Here is a 23590-nt window from a genome sequence, read left to right as displayed (position 1 = left end):
AGTGTAATATTTTTCTTACACACTTGATGGATAGATCAGGATGAAGCCAAGGTTTAGGTGAGGAAAAACCTGGCAATCCCCGGGGCACCGTATCTCAGTAATAGCAGAAGCAGGGCTGGCCAGAGAAGACTGATTGAAAGCCCACAGTAGACCAACAGATCACAGTCGCAGCTGTCCTTGGAGGAAATTGGGAAAAGCAATATCAAACACTTGTTGACAGCTAAGCCTGGTTCTCAGAGAAATTAGCCTGTTTTGATGGAGGGGTCTGCAGCAATTGTAGCAGCTCAAGGGGCTGTGGTGTTGTCATCAGGGCTTGTACAGAAGTCTAGAGGAGTCATGCATGTGCTTTAACCTTTAGCACACCGAAGTAGCCATTTGGCAATCGATTCCCTATTGATTACAGAGTTAGGCAGCAGGGAGAAGGTTAATCTATATCATGTAGTACATGTACATGTGGTGTAGTGGGCTGCGCACTCTGTTACTTTGCCACACCTGGTTCAAATTCCGACCAGGGTTTGCGCACGGGTCTGGGCACGACTGGAAAAGAGAAAAGGAAAGGAAGGGGGCATAAAAGCGGTCCTGTGTATGACGATGGAGCCTATATGTGAGCCTGAAGCATTCAACCTCTGCAGGTAGAAGGAATTTTCTAAATGCGGGAGCTGTGTGGCAAAGCAATAGTCATCAGTTGAACACTATTAAAACCAGAACAGCACGCTATAGAAATAGCCCGATACCATACATGGTATCATTACTAAATAAGAGACCCGTAACAGCAACATGCTGTAAATAACAACGAAAAGTACCAGTACCTGAGTGTTATTTTATTTTACTGCATAGTCTAAGCACCGATGCGGTTTCTGTAATGTAGTTGTATTGCATCTGAAACATGTCCTGTTTATGCATCTATATTGTTAATACAATGTACCCGGATATATTATCGTATTGTATTAAAAAAAAAATATTTTCACTACACCTATCTTAATGTTCTGAAAACCTTGTATATAAGTTAAGGCAATTGTGAATAATTTTATGAAGCTAATAATGTATAATGTAGTCCCAGTTCAATTCAGTGCACACGTCGCGTGCACTGCGAAACTGTGATACCTTTTAATGATATGAAATAAACCAATCATCATCATCACTTCTGGTTAATAAAGAAAGTCTGGGGTTGGCCGGTTTACCTCACTTTACCTTTACACAAAAGACTCACTCACTTGCAGGTGCATCCAGATTGAAACCATGGCCAGAAACACAATTTCACAGCAAGTGAGATGTCATATCAATCATCTCAACACACTACAATCAGATCAGCCAATTTCATGGGAAACCATGCGAGAACAACACTCAATTAATCCCCAGCAAGCATTCTGTTCTCTGGGTACACAGAATCAATTACCGCTCTGCACTTGTTTCAGCTTCTATATATGCCCCTTTGAAAGACGTCACAGTTAACAGATGGCCCATTTTTGGTTGATTGATGATTATTCAGAAAACGACACTGTATCAGTTTTAAGAATTAAAAAAAAGTGTGAATCACAATGGCTTTGGGAAAAGTGGCGATAAACTGGGAAGACATTTACTGAGATTTCAATCCCTTTCGCGGCCGTTACTCTTCTAAATGTAAAATCCTCTCAAAGTCAATACCCCATTTATCACGGCTTACACCTGTAAGAATGCCATTCCTTGATAATGAACTGTCGCAGAAGGCAGGCGGTTGGAAATAAATGCCATTCCAACTGGAGCATTAAATGCGAAACGCAGATAAAAGCCATTAGCAATTCAGGGGAAGGACACAGTCTCAAATGGGATTTGGAATAGATGTGACAGTTGGGGGATATTTACAGTACATTTTTGTAATTAAGTGAGCTTTTACTGCCTCAGTTTGTAAGCTCGATTGGTATACAGTCACCGAGCAGGCCGTACTTGATGTTGTAGAAGAACAAAATTGCTCCATGTGAAGACCGTTCACGAAATGTCAGCTGGCAGTCGGTAGTACGTAGTCTGCTATTAAAGTTTTAGCTACATTCAGAGTAATGGGTGACGTTTACAATTACACTATTTACAGTGTTCAGGTTCATGGTCAGACGTGCATTTTGTGAGAAATGACTTCATCAGCCAATCCCCTGCTGCACAGACTTCACTATAAATCCTTTTTGTAGTTTTTTTTTCAGTGGCAGAGCTATCACTATTCTGCCAACATGTGCCTTGTCTTATATCTGTATTACCGGTACTGCATTGTTTCAAATGCAAACTGAAAACGCTCAGTCTGTACGTGAATGCCTCTTTCCCCCTCCTATTGCAGCAATGATAAGTCCCCGTAAACTCAAAACGATTTACAGTAGTAGTACACGTAATTGTGTATTCATTTGTAGTAAGCTGGACCATGAGAAGATCAAGAGTAACTAGAGCACTCGAAAATTCCTTGGTCCTTTATATCACATAAAATAGTAATTTTCAGTCAAAATGAATTGTATGTCTTAAGTTTTGCTTAAACAGAAATGCATGTGCATCCATCTGTAGTACGTTTTATGATGGAACTGAATAGGTGGAAAATCCTCGGTCATTTAAAACACATAAAAGGGTTATTTCAGTAAAATATATTGTATTTCTTGATTGTAGCACAGGCAACCTTGGCCCAATTCCAGATGTGCAGAAATTCATGTCTCATTGTGTGGCAAGGAAAAGCCATGATTACATTGTATATGATATCTTTCACCCAGTAGTTATATTATAGTGGAACTATGCCATGCAATCATATCATTTTGCAGCACAGCAGCAAACGTGTATTGAAGAAGAAGTGTATGATAAAAAAGAACATGCTTCAAGGTTCAAAATGAAAAGACCAATCCAAACAATTATTCACTAATCACTAGTTACTTGAAGAAATATTTTCGGGGCTGTCAAGCATTTTGCACAGGGCTGTGTCCAGCTTTAAATTTTTCTCTGTTCTTGGGAGCCCCTGTTTTTAATTTTCGTTGTTAAATTTGTGATTTTAAGCTTACGTAAAATATTTTCGTCAGTTCCATGTTATGACGGATGGGGGAAAGTTTTTGTAAATCCCAAGAAGCAAATTTCCATCCAGGGACAGATAGACCCGAATCCTAGAGACATCCCCACAGTAGTTGTGAAAGTGTGACAGAGGGCGCATTTCATGGACAGGAATGATGATGATAAGGTTTGCCCATCAAGGTTTACCCAGGCAAAGGCTAGCACTAACAATGGCCTTTTCACATCAATTTCCTTTTCTTCAAGTAACAAATACCACAACCTTTTGCAATGCACCTGTGACACCTTTTATAATCCTCCAGGTGTGTAAAACATTCAACCTCACAACTCAACATCCTGTCTCCTACACTGGTGACATTTACCACTTTTTTCCACAAGGATGTTGATACCCTGAATGTCCTTTTGTGATATCTGACATCGCACGTCCAGTGAGACCGAAGCAATAGCGCCAGTTTGACTACAGCTATCCTGAGGCGGGAGAAGCTTCTAAAGGAGACACACTACTGACATACCAATGAGCGTGGCAAAGATCGGGACGCCGATCTTGAAATCGATTGACATCGCACAGGGCTGACATCAGAGGTTTCAACCATTTCATTCATTATCAGATCATTGGCTGAAGGGTCCAAAGGGAAATTAAGATATTCGCCCCCTCCTCAAATCCGTTATGAACATAATGAGAGAGAGGTGAAGTCATACATGCATTTTGCTTGTGCTATATGTTAGGGATCTTGAAGTTGGTTTCAACTTTCAGGATAAGCCAATACCAGTTCATCTTAGAAGGATGCCACTCAAGAGAAAAGTAACATGAACCAATGGATTAAACTGTTACATGATATATATTAGTAAAGGCAAGGCAACAAGTTTGACACAGATATATGGCAGTGGTTATGAAAAAAACAAATGTTCCACTGCAGTTCTAAAGAAAGCTGCTAGGGGTTCATAATTGAGACTTTTATTTTGCCAAAACCTAACCTAATTAATAATCTCATGTTATCATAGACGCATGTACACACACACACAGACTAACCAACATGACTGAAACATTGCCTCCATGGTGAAAGTAGCAGTGTTCATGAACCCCATTGTGGGGGTTGTCCTAAATAACCACATTAGGTCTCTATACTGCATGCTCGGTCCCTAAAAGAGAAATCAACGAGATACTGATTAAATGTAAAAAGGTAGAAGGTAAAGTGAGTGACTTAAGACTGAGGATGAAGCTACAGTATTTCATTAGATACTTGCAATTCCGCTTCAAGACAGCTCCCATTTTCAGCCAAGCACACTGGGTCACCCCAACACTTACTCTTCTCTATGAATGTGTTGGGTTCTTTTACGTGCAGAGGTTTGACGCCATAAGCTCCCTCAAATGTAGGGCCACCGGGTTTACATCCCCGACAATGGAACTCTTTTTCAGTCTTTACCAATGTTTTGTTTCAATTCAAAGTAGTCAGTAGAAACTATTCTAGGAAAACTTAAAAACCTGTGTTTCCATTAGAGCCATGACTATAGCCCGACCACAGACTTAAAACCACCACCGCAAACACTCCATTTTCTCCCCACCGCGAAATTGAATCACCGCGTATTTACAGTACGAGCAGAACTCCCTGATATGAGTGAATGCTACATGTTGATGCCCTGCCAATAACAGAGATATGAGCATCACTATTTCCACAGTAAGTCTTGTCCTTTGCTTGAACCCTACCTTCATGACACACACTGTTACCCATACAACAGTCTGTAGCAAAGGTCAAGTAATACCAGGTGATTGGAGCCATCTCAAGAGGCCACCCTCTTCCTTACAGATATTGCCAAGATTATCTCTGGCCTCCACATTTTTTGTATGTATTGAATCTTTAGGATATTTTTGTTAAAGTCCTACTGTTCTTCATACCTGATCATGAATAAGTTCTCAAGAAACAAGATCCCCTAAGAATCATGCCAATTGTAAACTGTAAATCTTGTAAGACTTATAATTAGTTTAAAACACCGATTTTGGACAATTATGTAAGCAGCCAGCAGTACATTCCTTTGCCTCCCAGGATGATATCACTGGGGCATCTCCTGCAGTGATAGACTGTTAAAACTGTCTGCACACTGTCTGTCTGATTTCGCAGGTAGAATCTTTATGCATGGGTAATGGTGAAGGTAAAGGTCAAGTTGCTGACGTCAGCCTGAGGACTCAGCATGATACTTTTTCGATAGCTAGTACTCTTGCAATGTGGCCTTGACATTGCATGCGTTATCAGGCAAGCACCAGGTCACCCACTCTCTTCTTGATAAGTGTGTTGGTTTCTTTTAGGTATTTGAAATTGAAAACGTGGTTTTAAGTCCTGTAACAACAGTGAAACTTGTCTCTATAATGTGTAGTACAGCAGAAGGCATTGAGGTCCCCAATAAGGAGATCTATAGTTGAATATCGAGTCTGGTATTGTATTTCCTATACATCCAATATGTGCATTAGGTTTGTATTCAGGAAGTGAGACAGAGCTATAGATTCTGTAGGCAAGAGCTGGGAATAGATGGATACTTTGTCCTTCAAATGTTCTGCCAGATATGTGAACAGCTTTCTCACAGAAGTATGTCAGGGTTGTACTCCCATGGCTTGCAAATGAAATCTCCTACAAGATTCAGAGGTGCTGTAAACTGGTAACCTTCCATGGGCCTGTATAAGGATGTTTTACCTGCCCCAGTTGGAGAGCATTGGCCTTTTTCTGACAGCCAATTTTTCTGATTATAGCCCTGCACATTGATCTGTCCCTTTACTGTGTCACAAGTCCTGTTAGCAAGACACTTCCAGTTCTAATCATGTTCTAATAATGTCAGGTGGTTTTGTTTAAACAAATTGGAAATGATATGGATACAAATGTTGTTTGCTTAATGATAAGGGAAATGTTCTTGAGATCATTAATAGGTGACTTTATCAATTGTCTAGTTTAGGCATTGGACTAAATTGATAGTTTCATTGTGAAAACTGTAAAAGTGATCTTGTTTGGACTTGGTCATCGCTCTTATGGTGTTGCTAAACACTGAAGCACAGTAAAAGCTGTAAATGCATTTAATTTTACGGGGATTTAATTTTGGGGTAGGAAGAAAATGGAGGTGTTTTTGGCGACGCCTCAGGGGCGAGCCAAATTTTTACTATATTGTGTGCAGATTGCAAGAATTCTATGAATTGTACAGGAATATGAAAGTCCATGGGACGATAACTCAAGAATGCCTGGATGTATTGTCTTCATATTTTGTAGGTGGGTAGGTCTGTGTCACTTGAAAATAAAAGACAGCAGCAAGGTCAGGTTTTGCTATAAAAACTGTAAAAGTGATCTTGTTTGGACTTGGTCGTCATTCTTATGTATGCTGTTACTATACACATTCAAGTACTGTGAATAATGCATCTCCCTGGCGACCTTAATACTTGGGTAGTTGAAAATCCATTACAAAGTGAATCTGTCCGGAAGTTCAGCCCTCAGAAGGTAGGAAACCCAGTGAGATACCCTTGCTGACAAGGAAGCAGGCTGAAAGGAAAGAGGGCAGGATGGGGCAGGGCCTTGGGGCTTCCCAGATCTTCCCATGGTTTATCTTCTTCTCACATGCTGTTTGATGTGGTTGGCATGTGATGATGAATCTGCCCTTGCTTGGTGGATAGGAAAGAGACAAGGATGGTAGATTATCTTAATTTGGTTGAACTTGAAGAAAACAGGAAACTGCATGTCTATGTTAGAATCTACATAGAAGTGCAGCTACATGTGTCCATGTTCGTTCATTCAAGTGCTGATAGAACTGCCCTGGCTAAATTACCGATGTTTGATGGAAAAGAATACAGGGATTTATTTATTTATTTATTTTCCTTCTTAAGAATGGTAAAACAAGAAACTATCTAGAAAGTGTGGATATCTACATATGACAGTTTAACTGTAAGTGAGGGCCTTAATGAAGGTTTTAGAGACAGCATTACTGGGAGCCTACTATGATGTCTTTTTGGCGACGCCTCAGGGGCGAGCCAAATTTTTACTATATTGTGTGCAGATTGCAAGAATTCTAGGAATTGTACAGGAATGTGAAAGTTCATGGGACGATAACTCAAGAATGCCTGGATGTATTGTCTTCATATTTTGTAGGTAGATAGGTCTGTGGGAGACCTTGTAATGATTGGATTTTGGGCCCCCTAGCAACTTTCTATGGTACTGCAGGGGAAATTTAACTTTTCAAATCTCGTCTTCTGAACATGCTATAGTCATGATTTTTGAGTGGTGGATAGCTCTTTCTTAGAAAAATATGTCCTGTAGATTTGGACCCCCTGGCGGCTTTTTTTGGAACTGCAGGAGCTGATTTTGACTCAAACTTTGAAAGAGAATAATGTAAGAAGGGGATGACGGATCATCATAATTTTTGGTGTGCAGATAGCTTAAGTGGTGATTTACATAATCATATGCCAATTATGCAAATCAATATCAGATTTGCATGATTAATGAGGACAGTTAATAAATCAGCTGCATTCTATTATAGGACTCTCAAACACATGACATATGTAACTGAGAAAAAGATGAATATCGATAGATATCAATTATGCATACTGATACTTAATTTGCATAATTAATGACAAAATACTATAAATCCATAGTGGTAAATGATGGGGATTTCATTTTTGCACCATTTGGAAGTTAAGTAAATGGCCACTATTGGACACAAATCTTGCATAGAGGGCCTCATTTACATAATTTATTAGGAAATGGTAGGATATCTTTTTTGTGAAAACAAGATTTTCATACATTGGACAACTTGTGTTATTTTGGTAGAGAAGGTGAGCGACTGATATGATTTATGCGAGGTCCTTATTTGCATGTGGGTTAAAAACGAAAACGATAACAGAGACCACCGTCGCCATGGCAACATCTTTTTATGTTGCCAATCTTGTTCTGTAAGTTTTACAAAAAACTTTTCAAACATTTTGCATAAAGCATAGGCAGTGCCTTTATATATTTGTCAAGCCACATGAATAAAATCTAGTTGATCACCAAGTATGAAATCATTCATGAGTTCAAAAACATCAGGGGATGAAATGGCTCAGCAATAGCACCACAGTACCCAATCCTCTGTTTACTGAAACTGGGTCACATCTGGATGGCAAGTCATCATGGTCACATTTTGACCCTTTTGAAGTTTATCATAGAGTCAAAGCATTTTCAAAGTGATGGTGTGCTTTACGTCTTGCTACTGTTCATAATGCAATCATTCCGCATTACTTGCGTTCGGAAGAACGCATTAGTAATGTTGTAATTAATAATGTTGTAATACAGTATACAAATTATGCAAATTAGGACCCATGCTATAACTTAGTATAAGTATAATTCTTTGATGTTGAATGATGAGGATGTTGCAAACTACAACCTGGCTTCATAACAATGAGGATAGTGATTGTTATAATTGGTCTTTATTAAGTATACTGTACATGCATACATTCTAATTTGTGAATTGGCAGTCTGACACGGTTTTTGCGGTAAACTCTTCACCACGAACTTTAAACCACCGTGAAAATGCTTGTTTTTTCTTTTGTCCGCCAACCGCCTTGTTTCAACTGCAAACTAAAAACCACCGTGAAATACGATTCCCTTGAAATTAAAGGCATTTACATTACTATCTGTATACATTATAACTGCCCTTTGGGGTAACACAACAGCTTTGCTTGCATGCAGTGCGACAACAGCTGGTTATATTGCACTGAACGACCTGTCACACCTAACCATTGCACATCTAACTGTAAGCATTGTTTAAAATAATCTGAAGCTTAGTCCTTACCACAATGTATAGTTTTACATTAATAACAATTAGTTAGTGCATTTTTGGGTTTGCTTATATCAACCTTGTAATCATGTCGAGTTCAAGGTTAACTCCTGTTTTGATTCCCAGAGTGCCCAGGAGGAGCAGACAACCCCTGTAGCGGCCATGGAGCCTGCGCTGGAGGGATCCAGGGGAACGGGACATGTACATGCGAGGTCAGTCATGCACCAAATACTCGTGGACTGCTCAATACGAAAGTGAGGCTCTGCAATGCACTTTTCCATAAGGCGTAGGCAGCCTGTTTTTATTTCCTGTAATTCGTAGGGAAAGCCGTCTTATACGTGTAAATCATAGGGATCTGACCAAATTTTGCGTAACTTACTTATCCCAGATTTTATCATAATACATAGAGGGTTCTTCTGAATTCAGTGTAAAGCATTGCCGGGACCCCCATGCAGACCCTCACAAATTACTCGAGCAACTGGCTAACTTTTGTTAACGGTCTGAGTTTCAGTGACGAAGAAAGACCGGATGCTGTCTGAAATGTCCGACTATTTACAAAAATAATCCAGTTGCTTTAATATCTTTTGTATTGAATATCTCATTACCCGTATGTCTAACCTTCATCAACGTAGTCATAGACTGATTTTTACATTGCTTGTACATTTTGCATTAATCTGATTGCTTTTTAAATGAAACTACTATACCATTTGTTTTACAGCCATATATTAGGTCAGGAATGTACTGGACAAGTGGACAGATCTTTACATATTTGATAACATTGAATAATCACAAGGACCGAATGCGCATGCTTTCTTTATCCTTGCAAAAGGTGAATGCTAATATTGCAAAGGTAATTCAATAGCTTACTGCTACATCAAGCTTTAGCCATTCCATTTTAGAGGTTGTTTTCTAAGTAAATAAAGCTAACAACAACAGCATTAGATGTCTAAATCAAGACAAAACAGTGTCACTTTTAAGTAGAACAAACAAGCCAAAGTCATTCATCTGCTTGGAGATGAGTCCAATCATGGCCTAGTGTGTGATGGCAGCATGGCCTGGTCGTAAAAGTAATGATAGTGTCATTCAAAAACCAATCAGACTCTGGCTCCATAGATGATAGGTCTCCAGGAATTAATCAGTACACAATAGGTTCTGTGGGAAAACACCACACCAAATTGTGTTTGTAAGAACTGCAGAGCTAAAAATCATTCTCTTTCAATGAGGTTTGCTGGTGGCATGACCGTCATATTGGAAGAAGACACATTGATTGGTTTGGTGGTGAGAGGTAGAGAATAACTTATATTACTTTTGGTGAATAGACATATGATCTATTACTTTATTTGCATGGTAGTATCACAGTATGTCCACATACATGTATAGTGTGAAGAAAGACCTTGACAGAGTAGAGGAAAGATTAGCCTAATTTTCAATTAATCCTAAAAGATGCTATTCATAGCAGCATGCAGTAACCCCAGCTTATAAAGTTATATGTAGACAGCCATATAGAGGAGATTTGTGAGGAGACCTTTATTGCTAGATGGTGGATGTGAATATTGCATATGAGCTATCTGTCTTCATGGTCCTCCAGACACCGGCCGGGGTTGTGGTAAATTGTAACGTGAAACGAAACTGAAAGGGAAGACATGAATCACAGAGTTGTTGCGTATTCCATGGTATAGATCATAGTGGGAGGACCAGTGAAGTTGTCAATTCCCCAAGACTTTGAGGTATAAATTTAAGTTCTGCAAAGAAATTTTGTATTATAACTCATGGCATAAATCTAAGAAGCTGGAGTGGCAAAGTTGTCAATTCCCAGGACTTTGAAGTAAAACTTAAGTTCAGCAAAGAAGGATTTTATGGTATTTTATGTATCTATGGTATAAATCATAGGAGATCTGTATACGTACAGGAGTGCCAAAGTTGTCAGTTCTCCAAGACTTTGAAATATAATTAGAAGAAGGTCATGCCTAGAAGTATTTTATGGTATTGTATAAATCATAGGAAGGGAGTGGCAAGAGATCCCCAAGACTTTGAAGTGAGAGCATTCGGCATAGAAACTTTTTATGTTATGTGTCTGTTGAAACTGCATCAACTTACTTTCCGTAGAAACTCGAACAGCAGACTAGTTCACTCCCCTTTTGTATGAGTTTGTTAAGACTCTGCTTCCACAGAAGTTGGGATGGTCTAGATTGGGGTATGATGAAGTTACACAGCCACAGTTTGAGTTTCAGTCCATCAATATAGCTTTATAATTGTAAGGACCCAGGTGGGCTTTTCTGTAGGTCTGCCACAAAGGAATTGTTTCATTTTCTGGACCAGACAGGGTAATGGTATGGATAAGTGAAGCTAACTAAGAGGGAATGAGACATCAAGCTCAAAGACGAGAGACGACACACTATCTCCATTTGTGGCGCCAGCCCTATTTTAAAAGTCCATTCAGTCCTGTTTTTGAAGTCAGGGGGATAGAGACGCTCACCCAGACATTGTCTCTCAGCAGTCATTCTTTGCTGCAAGGATTTATTTTAGCAGAAAAAAACACTCAAAGTTAGTTATCTGCCCAGGAGGCATGTCTCAGTTCTGTGCAACTTGAAGGAGAAAACTTCTCTCAGCATGATGAACCGTGTAAAAGTAATGGAGTCGATACTCACTGACTTTTCTGTCTCGCTCTGTTGGTCAGAGATGTTGCTGATTGTTGCGGCTCATTGCCATTATGGCTGTTTGCTATTGGCCAGGGTACTTAGGATGCATAAACTCAAGCAGTGGTAGAAATAATGGACATTTGTGCAAATCCTGATCATACACTGGGAACTCACTCTTGCTACAAGTGCACTTAAGTTTGTGGCGGTTTAATGTTCATGGTAACCCCTTCAACATGAACTTGAAACTACCGCAAAAATGCTTGTTCTGTCTGTCTGCCTGCCTACCACATTGTTGCAACCATTAACTAATTTTGTAAAAGCCACAGTGAACACTAACGTGAAATTTAATCGCTGCGAACTAAAATGCATTTGCAGTATCTTGTTATTAGAAGGGTAAGATCAAATACCATTCTCAGTATCAAAGAGCAAAAAAAGTACCCCACATTGTTGCCACAAAGTCTATGGACAAAGTCATTGTACAAATTCTATGGACAATTACATGTAATTGTGGTAGACCAAATACAGCGTACCTGTTGCAGCAGTTTATGAAACAATGTACAGTCAATAGGATGAAGTTGTCTTGCAATTAGTCCTTGGCAATGATGCATTCTACAGGCTTTTACTTAAGTTTAAGTGATATGGGTTATCTCAAAGTTACAGGGCTTAAAAGAAAATCATTCCAACACAAGCTAGCGAACAGAATCAAACAATTTTGCCCGGAGCTATTGGCAGTCCTGTCCTTTCCTAGTCCATCATTCAATTGAAATGCCACTACTGATCAAGCTGAAGAAAGACTTCTTTGAAGACGTCTTTGAAGTATGTTGAAAATGTATAAGAATGGAATAGCAAGTGGTTGCATGATTAGATGCATTTAATGCAGTAGAGTAGGTCAATTAGTGAGGATAACTGCCCTTTGTAGGATCACAACTTATTGATGCATTGTTTGATAGGATTAATTCCTTCTTGATCCCTAGGATTAAGTCCTGGCCTACTTACAAAACTAACTGCCTTTCAAATGCCAATTGGGAAGTGAGAAGATAATCATGGCATAATTACAAGTTGCCTGGGATTGGGGGGAAAGTTGCTGAAATATTAGAGCTCTACAAAGGCAGAGAGATGTTTTTGGCAACAGCAAACATTTTTTCATCTTGATCAATATCCCAGCTGCTTTTTCATATTAATAGGTGACATGGTAATACAGATGAATCCAGAATTTTGGGCAGGTTTGGTGATAGAGCCATTTGCCAAAGTGTCTAGGGGCCATTTAAGGCCCCAGTAGACTGAATGTGCATGTTCTGGCTTAGTGAGTTTTTAAGTGCCTAGAATGCTAATTTTTACTACTGTACAAGCTTTTCTAATCTGATTCATTATTTTTTTGAAGTCTTTCAAGTAACGATTTTTCCAGTCCTAAAAAATTGTTTGTTGCTGGAGCCACATACCTTTGTACAAATCTGTACTCTGTACTATCTATCTGTATCTGTATAGTCAGTATAACTGTCTTTCAGCATAAAACATCAGATCCGCAAGCACAAACAAAGATATATTAAGTTGATAGGTATACAATGTACTAACACCGAATGGACATAGTAAAACTTTTATCAGCATCCAAAAGGTACTTTCACAATGTAGAAAAGCAAAATCTGTTCCTTTGTTTCCCTGAAGCTTATTGAGCATCCCACAAACCTGCCAGTTTTAATCAATTAGAATTGTTGATGATGATCCTTGCTAGCCTACAGTCCCTATGGTCCCATAAGCTCCCCCGGTTTGAATCTGAAAGCTCGACTCAGCAGTTGAGTGGAGACAAATAGCACTTCATAAGTCTCCTGTATGGATGCGAGCAGACAAATGGGGCAATATACTTTCGGTGAACAGATTAATTTCATATTGATTTGTGAGAGTTTCCTCTAATTGATGTCCAACTCCGTAAAACACTTGGGACTGCGGCCTGCTAGGCTTGACCCGTCTTATGATTGATTCTTTACACTGTACTGCTGATGTACAGGAAATTTGGCTCATATACAGCTTGTATGTCCGCATAGGTCCATACTTGATGATTGTAACTTCAATTTGTTTCACGGTGGTTTTATTTTGCGGTACGAGGAAACAGGAAAATTTTGCTGTGTTTTAAATCCGTGGTTGAAACAATTCTGTAGCACAGTAGTCATGAAAGGGAGACACGTTTAAATTTGCAGCATCAGGAATTCGCTGACGCTGCAAAATTAAACTTCAAAAGTTTCACAGTTTACAGTACTTTTGCAGGGAAGGTTATGTTTTCTGGTCCATGTGTCTATCGATGTGTCTGTGTGTTAGCATGAACAGCATAGCTCTAGGAACTATGGATGGATCTTTATGATATTTGATATATCAGACAGTAGGTGTCGCCAAAAAAAATTATGGGTGCCCTAAGGATGGGAACTTTTTTTGTTGCGACATGGGATATTTGAAGATGTTACCGGTAATTTGGAATGTAATTGCAGTTAAAAAGTTTTTCATAAGCAGTGCTCTTAACATTACCTGCACCTAAACATTACAGGGCAGTTCATTTCTAAGTTGTCTGCCTTCTGAAAGAAGATACTGTAAAAAAACGTCTGGACAGATTTTATCATTATTGATTTTCATGCTCTTTGAAATTGCCATGCCCTCATCATTGTGACTTGTCACGTTAACGGTGCCTGCTGATAAACCCTAAAGCTGTAATTTATTCTTTATAGGCCATATCTTTGTGTTGTGGCCTACTTTCCTCATGTAATTTGTTACCATGAATTGATCTATTATTGTGCTCAATTTCATACATGATGTGTTTGAAGAAAATACCAATTATCTCAGGCAATTGTTTTTAGGCCACGTTTTCCTTTGCCTTTTTGGTATGACAATATTCAGTTGTTACAACGAGTTGGTACTTTAAAAAAACCTACAACTTACAGTACAAGCGTCCTTGTCTTGTGCTGTATTTACAGAAAGGTGGTATTAAATTTCACTGAGTGGAACCTAGTTGTTCGATGTTGCAGAACACCATGCCCAAGCCATAGTTCTTTCTACCGAAGACATTTTCTTTTGAGCCCAAATTGAAAATTATGACATGCCGTAAAATGAATGTTTTTGTTACCTGAAATTCTAAATGAACCGTTCATTCCTTGAGGCCATGTATCAGTATCGCCTCTTTCTTCTACTTTCTTTAAATCCCCGCAAATGTTCCTTCCTTCATAGCCGGATTTAAGGTTTCTCCTTTTTATCGATTCTTTTTAAATTGGCTTTTGATGTGAAGGAATATCTAGGACACTGCTACATGTGTAATGGTCACTTATCTGTGTAGGCATGAAATGAGGCATGATGTCTTTCCTTGGTGCTGATTGGCCCTCCATAGCCCTACTGTTGAGGGTACTCACTCTGAGGTTTTGGAAGCAAAACTGAAAATATTTTTGATACCAGAATCTTTATTCTAACAATATCTAAAGTCAATTTTCAGCACATATGCATTTATTGTTATTTCATATTTCTGGTATTTGCGTACAGTGCAGGCATAAATAACCTACAGAAAGTTCCCTTGTCTTTGGCAGGTGTTGACAAGCTGGATGTGGTCATGAAATGTATGATGCAATGATGCTATTCATCTGAAGTATAGCCAGTAGATACTCATCTGAGTAACGGGGCTATTGTAGTGCCTTTGAACATGCTCGAGGCACCTCCTAGATCACGGGGTGCTCATTTTACGTCCCTTTCGAAAGACGAATACAGCTCCAACCAGGATGCCCTTCCCTGGGTTCGAACGGAGGTCTTCCAGTTACCAACTAATTTGAAACAGGAGCTCAACTGTGAGGCTGCAACCAGTTGAGCTACAGGGACATCCCTATGTGTTCACGCCTTGAATATTGTCTTTAATGTACACCTAAGCAACATTTTTGTGGAACCATCCAAATCAAAGCCTCGGCATTCACTGCCAGTTGTATAACCTATTGTCCTTAATTCCTTCATTTGTCAGACGTCCAGTTACTGGACATCTTGATGCCAATAGGGAGTAATAATATAAATATTTAAGTCCAAGAAAATCGTTACATGGTTGTAATGTGACCTGCCCCAACTTTTAGTAGACCGTTTGATGAGTCAGTTTTTGGCAGAGGAGTTGCCATTGGAGTAGACTGCAGATAAGTGTTTGATGCTCCTTCGATGCTCATAGCTGTATCATATGAAAACATTGTGACCTTTATGTATAAACCTTTCTACCCAACTTAGTTAAGGTAAAGGCTTATAGGGCAGCGCCCATCTCTGTTTCTTTAACCCTTGGGCCACACAGCTGTGTAAGCACTACAGTACAGGACCACTCTATTGTGGTGTGGGTTCAACTGCCATATACTCCCTCCCATAAGTGTTGATCATAAGTTCTAAATAGAGAAAGCAGTACCTTATGTACCATTTTCGAAGTCTGTGGTCTAACTTAGTCAAGGATGGGAACTGTGACTTACAGTTATAGCATGCAAGGCTAACAGTGTACTCAGTAAGGTCATTTCCCAATTATAGGGATCAATGTATCCCTTTCATACAAACTGATTCGAGGTGTTTGTTTCCAGAACTGTGTTACCCTCAGCTCTTAATTATGATTCCCTAGTATAACCTAGTTGGTAGGTTGGTAAATAGGCCCCCAGTAAACTTATCAGGGTGGCACCCAGGCTATAACTGTGTACCACATCAGTAAACTTTTAGCTCAGGTGGCAATAGTGAGCACTCCCAAACCTGGCATGCGTGTTCTTTGTGTACGTCTTGTACTATCGACTCTGAATCTTTGCGAGGCTGAAATACGCTTAATTGCTTTACGCCAATGCAGATTGATTTACTCGTGCCTGTGGGTCTTGAGGAAGACTGAGAGCCTCCCAGTTTCTAAAAATATGCCTAGTGCAGAGCGTTATCGTTAAATGCGTCGGCGCCCTAACTTGGTTAATCAGGATGAAACAAGATAAATAATGGTGTGTTATGAAAGAGAGTTGATTGTATCTGGGTGTGGAATGGCTGGTTATTCGTCTTCAATGACACGCCATTGACCAGGACTGCATACGTTTGTCTGGAGCTTGTGGCATGGGCCATAGATTACGTGACTGTAGTTTTTAAGAGGTTTAGGTTAGTGGACATTTCTTAAAAGTTTTGCTGATGATACAACCAGCTGACTGATAGACATCTGTTACAAGTAAAGTCGAGTGGCCTGAAACTATTACCATTTACCCTGACTCTCCAAGCAGAGGTTGGTGGGGAAGATTGTGACCTTCTTATCTTATGTCCCATTTTCTTTTGGCTGGCCCCACCATCCTCTATCCCAAGTATGTCTATTATTAACAGCTAATCATTACCTTATCAAACTTCACTCAAGGTACAGGTGTGAATTACGTCCCTCTCCAACAGGAGAGTCATTTATCATGCCGTATCTCGACTTCGGGTGGGGCTTGTAGAAAGAAAATGGGGCATAGGATATATAAGATTACAATCTTCCCCACTAACCTCTGCTTGGAGAGTATGTTGCCCTTGTACTGTATTACCTTGGCACAATTGCATCAATAGGCCAAGAAAGCTTATAAGCTTGCAGGAAGCCAGGATATGTAGCTCAAAGAAATATGTAGGAGAAAGTTGAAATGCTATTGCTGTAGATGAAAGAATTGTTTATGTACAATGTCATGCATACATGTGTGTCACATAACCAATCTTGTCTTGCATTTTCCAGGGAGGATTTGGAGGAGTAGCCTGTGAGACGTGTAAAAATGACAAACTGTACGGTCCAGACTGTAGCGGAGGTAAGAAACCTGTTCTTTGTTTGATGACAGTATCATTTTCATATAAGATATTCCATTTATTGCTTTGGATACTTTCAGTTCAACCATTTTGAATTCCAGGCAAGTACTTTTCTTTAAATGAATTACGTGCATCGTTAACTGCGACCTTGTTTCACACTGATTGCATCTAAATCTTAAAAAGAACTTTTCGTACTTTTGTTTTACTGGAGGATCATTTTAAAGCACATTGTGCTAGATTTTCCTGTCATCTAAACAAGGAAAAATAGTCCTGGTATCTTCGATATTGTTCTACATTATTGTAACGGCAACATTATCGTAAAACTTTAGAGGAGCTTCAATGTTGCCAGGTGGGGAAAAATCCCATTTAAAGATACACTATCAGTATCCTTCAGTTCCAAGAGCTCCTGTGGGAAACATTATAGGTAATCCAGCTAGAAAGTGTACGATTACACAGAACTAGAGGCCCATCCATAAACCCTGTCTCCCTGCCCCAGAGGACCCGGACCTATAGAAGTTTAAAGAGCCAAGTAAGAGACATACCTTAAATCAGGGGCAAGTAATTTTATTGGCAGTCACTGTGAAATTGACAGACTGTCCGTCTTCTTGCTCCAGCAGAAACCCTACCCAGCTGTGGTACGCAATTTCATGGCCGTAAATTCCTAACAACTTGATCAGGTTGGAAATGTTGTTGTTAGGGAGGGTTGGTCCTATGTAGGGGCGGTGGAGGGAGTGATTGGACATGGACTCTGACATGTTGGAGTCGTATGGAGTGCAGATTGAATTCATTGGGGTTGTCTGTTACAAAGACTGCCTTCCGTGAATTATTTCACTTACAATTACATAGTAATTACACTGACCATGCATCAAATTATGTGAGTGGGAAAGATGTGCCAAAAGCACAATCATGGAAGGATGGAAAGAAAAGAAGAATAAAGATAAAATAGGAAATAAGGTGAAATAAAATAAAGAAAGGGCCGAAAGCTATTGACCGAGGTTGGTATCTTGTCAGACATTATTGGGAAGAAGACACTAGAGCTGTAATGTGATATAGTGAAGATGAGTCAATACTCCAATAAGTTATCACACTGGGAATACTACATTTTATGATGACTCCGTAGCTAAACACACATTTAATATCATTGTCAGATATTATTGGAAAAAGACACTTGTAATGTAATGTGATAGAGAAGAGAAGAGGCAAGTCAAGAGACAATAAATTGTCTTGTCAGATACTATTGGAAAGGAGACACCAGTTGTGTAATGTGATAAACTAAAGAAGGGAAGATCTTTAGTGTCACTGGGAATACTACATTGTATGATGACTCAGACACTACGGTGCTCTTACCAAGAGCGACATGTTGGTTTTCCTCTTTGTGAAAACAAAGGTATTGTTTACATTCTGTGTGTATGTTTGTCTTGGTGTGTGTCCATAGTCTTTATTTCAATATTGTAGAGTGACAGGATGTGAGACGGAAGATGGTGTAACCGGAAACTGGCCGGATAGGAAGGTTGGTTTGGCCTAATCTCCAAGCAGATCCACACCGGGCGCGAAAATCGTAGTATGCTAGCCAGAGAAGGTCCAGTCAGCCAGAGAGGGTCCAATAGCCCGGTAGGGATCTGCCCTTAGACGGACCTGAACAAGGTTATTAACACGCAATTGTTACCTAATCTCCCCGCAGTCAAACTGCGCTTAGAAAGAAGGTGCGAATTGTGCCGGCGTTCGAAGCCCGGCGCCCGTCATGGGTCAGCTGCGCGCCGTCTCAGTTACCCGGCAGGTTTGAATTCCAGATAACAATGGAAGCAAGCAGGCGCTGGTGGTCGGAAAGAGTCCGCCGTAATTTCCGTGCTATCTGGGAGTTTGAAATAAGGGAGACTCAACTAGATGCCATTCTGGCATGTCTGGAGAGTAAAGATGTATTTGTTGGGATTGCGACGGGCAAATCCCTGTGCTACCAAATTACATTCCGCTGTGTCTGCCGTGAAACAAAACTTGTTTCGATCGTCTCACCGTTACGAGCGCTAATCAGCGACCAAGTAAGGACGTTATGTAGAGACTTCTCGATCCACCGGACGACGCCATGGCTTCTGCCATAACTGAAGACATGACAAACGACAAGACTCGGGTTTTACTGAACTGAATATAGACGCGAGAAAAAGATACAAAGACACTGAAAGATGGCGGTGTTTCGGCGTGGTTTTGCACCGCATCCAAGCGTGAAAGAATGGCCAGAAACAGATTCCAAGTTGTGGTTTAAAAAAGACACACCAAGCATTTACATAAATATAACGACATTTTAATCAATTGTGGTTTAACATCAAGCTAGAAACTAATGGTACAAATTTGTCTAACGGAAAAGTCTGTATGTCGATACCTTTGCTTTTATGCGTTGTGATGCGGTGTGTTCCCGCACTATTGTATCTGAGAGGAAACTCCCGCTGTGAAATGGCGCGGCCGGCCGGGTTCGTCCCAGATTCGGGGTTGTAAAACGATAATCCCTGCCAATTTTCACGTTGGAGTTAAGCAGGCACGAGGAGGAGTAGAGGCACCTTTCTCAATAGGCTGCCCCTCCTCGTGCCGGTTAATAACCTTGTTCAGGTCCGTCTAAGGGCAGATCCCTACCGGGCTATTGGACCCTCTCTGGCTGACTGGACCTTCTCTGGCTAGCATACTACGATTTTCGCGCCCGGTGTGGATCTGCTTGGAGATTAGGTTTGGCCCGTGTCCAAAGTTGATCTTGCAGGCTGGCTAATGAATAAAACAAGAAATTCACAAAAACTCTTGACTGAGGTATGAGATTTTGATTTCCTGTTTTCCCTGTTTCAGAGTGCACGTGTGTCCATGGCATCTGTAAGAGCGGTCTGGAGGGAGACGGCAGCTGTTCCTGTCTCTCTGGGTACTCAGGAGAACACTGCGACGAACGTGAGTCCTACTACATAGACTTAAAGAGTCGAGACTTACCGTCTAGTTTTACTTTGACCTTCTGGACCTCAGTTTTTAAACTTACAGTCTAGTTTGACTTAGAGTTAGACCCTCTAGACTTAGATTTAGACATACATTTTTGGATTTACAGTCTAGTTTGACTTTGAACTTCTTGACTTAGATTCAGACGTACGTTTTTGACCTTCTAGACCTCGGTTTTTAGACTTACAGTCTAGTTTAACTTAGTCCTTCTAATAGATTGAGACATGCATTTTTGGATTTATATATAGCCTAGCATGACTTAGACCTAGACTTACAGTCAGTGAGACTTTCTACACATAGAGTTGTAGACTTTTAGACTTTGGGTCTAATTTGACTTCAGACCTACTAGACATAGACTCTTAATCATAAGCTTGGACTCTTAGACGTAGATTTTGATCTAAGATGCTTAGAGTCAGACCAAAGACTTAACCTTAGACTCTGAGTTGATACATCTTAGGCTCAGATACAGAGTGAGACCTTAGATCTTAGACATTGTCTGACTGATGCAGGTGGGAAGGCACTTTGACATCTTCACATCTCACATCACTGCCCTGCGGTATCCTTGGGTAGTACCAGGGAGACAGAGAATCACTCCCTTGAACATGCATACATTTATGATTATTGATGGCTACCAATCAAAGCTGTTGCATACATGATACAGATCAGGAAAAGACAATTTGCTGGCTGTAATGTCTGTCACAGATATTATGGCTAGACGTAGTAGGATATTAGACTTGATGCTTAAACATAGACTCTAAGAAGTTTACTTTTACTTAAGATGTTTAGGGTCAGACTTATATGCGGACGTTAGACTCAGACCTTAGACTTAGGTGCAGACTTCATGTCTTAGACTCAAACTCGTCCTTTGACCTTAGACATTTTATGACTGATACTGGTGGAAAGGCACTTTGACATTTTCACATCTCACATCACTTCACAGCCCTGTGGTGTCCTTCCTTAGTACCAGGGAGACAGAGTATCACTCTGGTGACCTAACCGGGAGTCCAGCCTCCTATTCGTCTGCTCCCAATCGTCGCCACTCCGGCAACAGTAGTAGAGTAGTGACCGTTGAGAGCAGACCAAACCTAACAAGGCTGGACTCCTAGCCACTGGTGACCATGATCACCTTCAGAATTATTGATGGCTACCTGATCGAAAGTTGTTGCATACACGATACAGATCAGGAAAAGGCAATTTGCTGGCTGTAACCTCTGTCATGGGCATCATGGCAGGTGATTTCAATTGGCGGGCGACACTGACCCGACTAGACTGCTGCACGACAAGCTTAAGAGGGAAAGGGCACATGAATCAGTAAGATGGAATACTGCCAGACGAAGTGAAGGTCAGAATGTAAGGCGCATGATGCGTGGTGGCGAGACATGGTGCTGGGGACCTTTTCAGGTGAAGGAGAAACATGCATATCTTAATTGCATACAACAGTAGGTGCAGACATGATACTATATCTCATGGCGCAGGAGGAGACATAGAGATTTGTGGAGATCTGTGACCCCTTTTAGGAGAAAGCCTGTAGAAGTTTCCATGTCTCTCGCCACCCTTTCAAGGAGGATTATATTTTTTTAAGGCCCTTGAATTATGATGTTTCTAAAAAGTTTGGCGGGTTCATTCAGGCTCAAAATTCTCACCTGCCATTGGTAGGAAGACAGTTTGCAGGTAATTAAGGGACGGTATTGTTCTATTTTTGGAGCAGCTTTACAGGCTAGATGAATCAAGGCTGGATAGTAAATCACAATTCAGCTAGATTTGGTATGGAAGGTACCATTAACTAATCAGGATGGAACCCATTCCATGTCAGTGAGTCCTCCAGCATTGCTGTAGTTTGCCACAAGTTATCCGTCCAACTAGCTATGGGACTGAGAGAGTGCCCTATACATTGGGAAATATATCAAAGAATGTCTAGACGTAAGAAAGTCCTCCAATGTTTGTAAAATCCCATTGTCATCCCATACACCATATTGCATAAAGTAGACTACTTCACCATATTGTATAAGATAGACTACTTCACCATATTGTATAAGATAGACTACTTCACCATATTGTATAAGATAGACTACTACATAATATTGAATTAGATAGATTGGTTAGCCTAATAGAATGTTATCTAAAGATGTACCAGTGAATGCCATACTTTGTACCTTGTACAATTGTTGTGCAATAAAGTTATTATTATTATTATTATAATTTAGCATCCCAGAAATGTGACATCCCAGAAATGTGAGTGGTTATATGGGAGCCATGAACATAGAATGACCAGGCTGGTACCCAGGCTACGTCATCCAGAGTACCAACCTCCACCCCTCATTGAAACTTCTTGGAGCAGTCTCCTGACTCTAAGATAGATGGTAGTACATGAAGGCACTGGAAGTCAAATACAGTGGAAACTGGTAGACTAACCTTTCTGGTGCGTGGGAGGGATCATACTTGACATTTGATTCAATTTGTCTCCGTCTGATGAATAAAATACCTTTTCAAGTTTGGCCTCAACAAACTTTACGAGGATCCTGACAGGTACTAACAATATTTGACTCAGGAGAGTGGACCTTAACTAGTCCACTGGGTAGAGTAGCTTTTCCAGTTTACAAAGATTTTCAATTATTATAATCTTTTTACATTCAGTCCAATATGGTTATCCCTTGATATGCTATAATGACAGGTGTTTGGAGCAAGATTACTGCAAGGGGCAATCTTATTGGAAAGAGATTGCTTTCAGTATTAAAATTGCTGACCCTTAGGGCTCCATGTGTGACATTAGAGATCAAGGAATGTCACACCTTTTTTTGTATCATTCAACGAAAAGTTGCGTCATCTCCTTCTACCATTCTTATGAATGAATTGCGGATTGACCTACACAAGAATGATATGGCCCTTTGTAGCCCAGGTCACTCAGATGAGGCTGGCTTCCATCCAGGAGCCTTATTACTTATCTGTGCAGCGCAGAGGTTACAGTGCCTAAAGCCATAAAGGTCTCCGACAACGCAGACGTATAGAATGTCAAATCCCTATAGGAGCCAAATTTTATCCTCCAAACCTAATAGCAATAGATAGGCCTGCTGGGTTCAACTTTAAGGTTGGAAGGTAAATGAAAGTAGCATATTAATTGGAATGAACAAGAAGAAGAAAGAAACTTTTGAAGAGCAATGAAATTGTCATGAGAAAACGATTCTGCTTTTGCAGCAGGAAGACAGAAAGTACTTTGATAGTTAGATAATTTTCTTCTGTGCCTTTTTGTAGTTCTGGATCCTTACTCTTTAGAAAGACTGTTATTTAGGTTCAGCACTGAAAACATGCATAAAAGTGATATAAGAGGTCTTTATGATACTAATAACCAATTCATACCACCAATCACAGTCAGTTTGCTCATTCTACATGTACATTCTACTTCTAGCTGACATATTTATGTATTTACTGGT

At 40.2% G+C, this 23590-nt stretch overlaps 1 protein-coding gene across 1 annotated transcript in view; it reads left to right on the top strand.

Moving 5' to 3' along the window:
• Positions 1 to 23590, top strand: part of LOC136435121 (stabilin-2-like) — a 138308-nt gene that overhangs the window by 14612 nt on the left and 100106 nt on the right. Inside the window, exons 2-4 of the mRNA XM_066428352.1 lie at positions 8914 to 8999; positions 17131 to 17200; positions 20025 to 20120. Of these exons, the coding sequence (XP_066284449.1) occupies positions 8914 to 8999; positions 17131 to 17200; positions 20025 to 20120 (252 nt within the window). The remainder of the gene's footprint in view (positions 1 to 8913; positions 9000 to 17130; positions 17201 to 20024; positions 20121 to 23590) is intronic.

Source organism: Branchiostoma lanceolatum, chromosome 5 (genome assembly GCF_035083965.1).
Source record: "Branchiostoma lanceolatum isolate klBraLanc5 chromosome 5, klBraLanc5.hap2, whole genome shotgun sequence".
Taxonomy (NCBI): Eukaryota; Metazoa; Chordata; class Leptocardii; order Amphioxiformes; family Branchiostomatidae; genus Branchiostoma; species Branchiostoma lanceolatum.
This window is presented reverse-complemented; position numbering and strand designations above follow the sequence as displayed.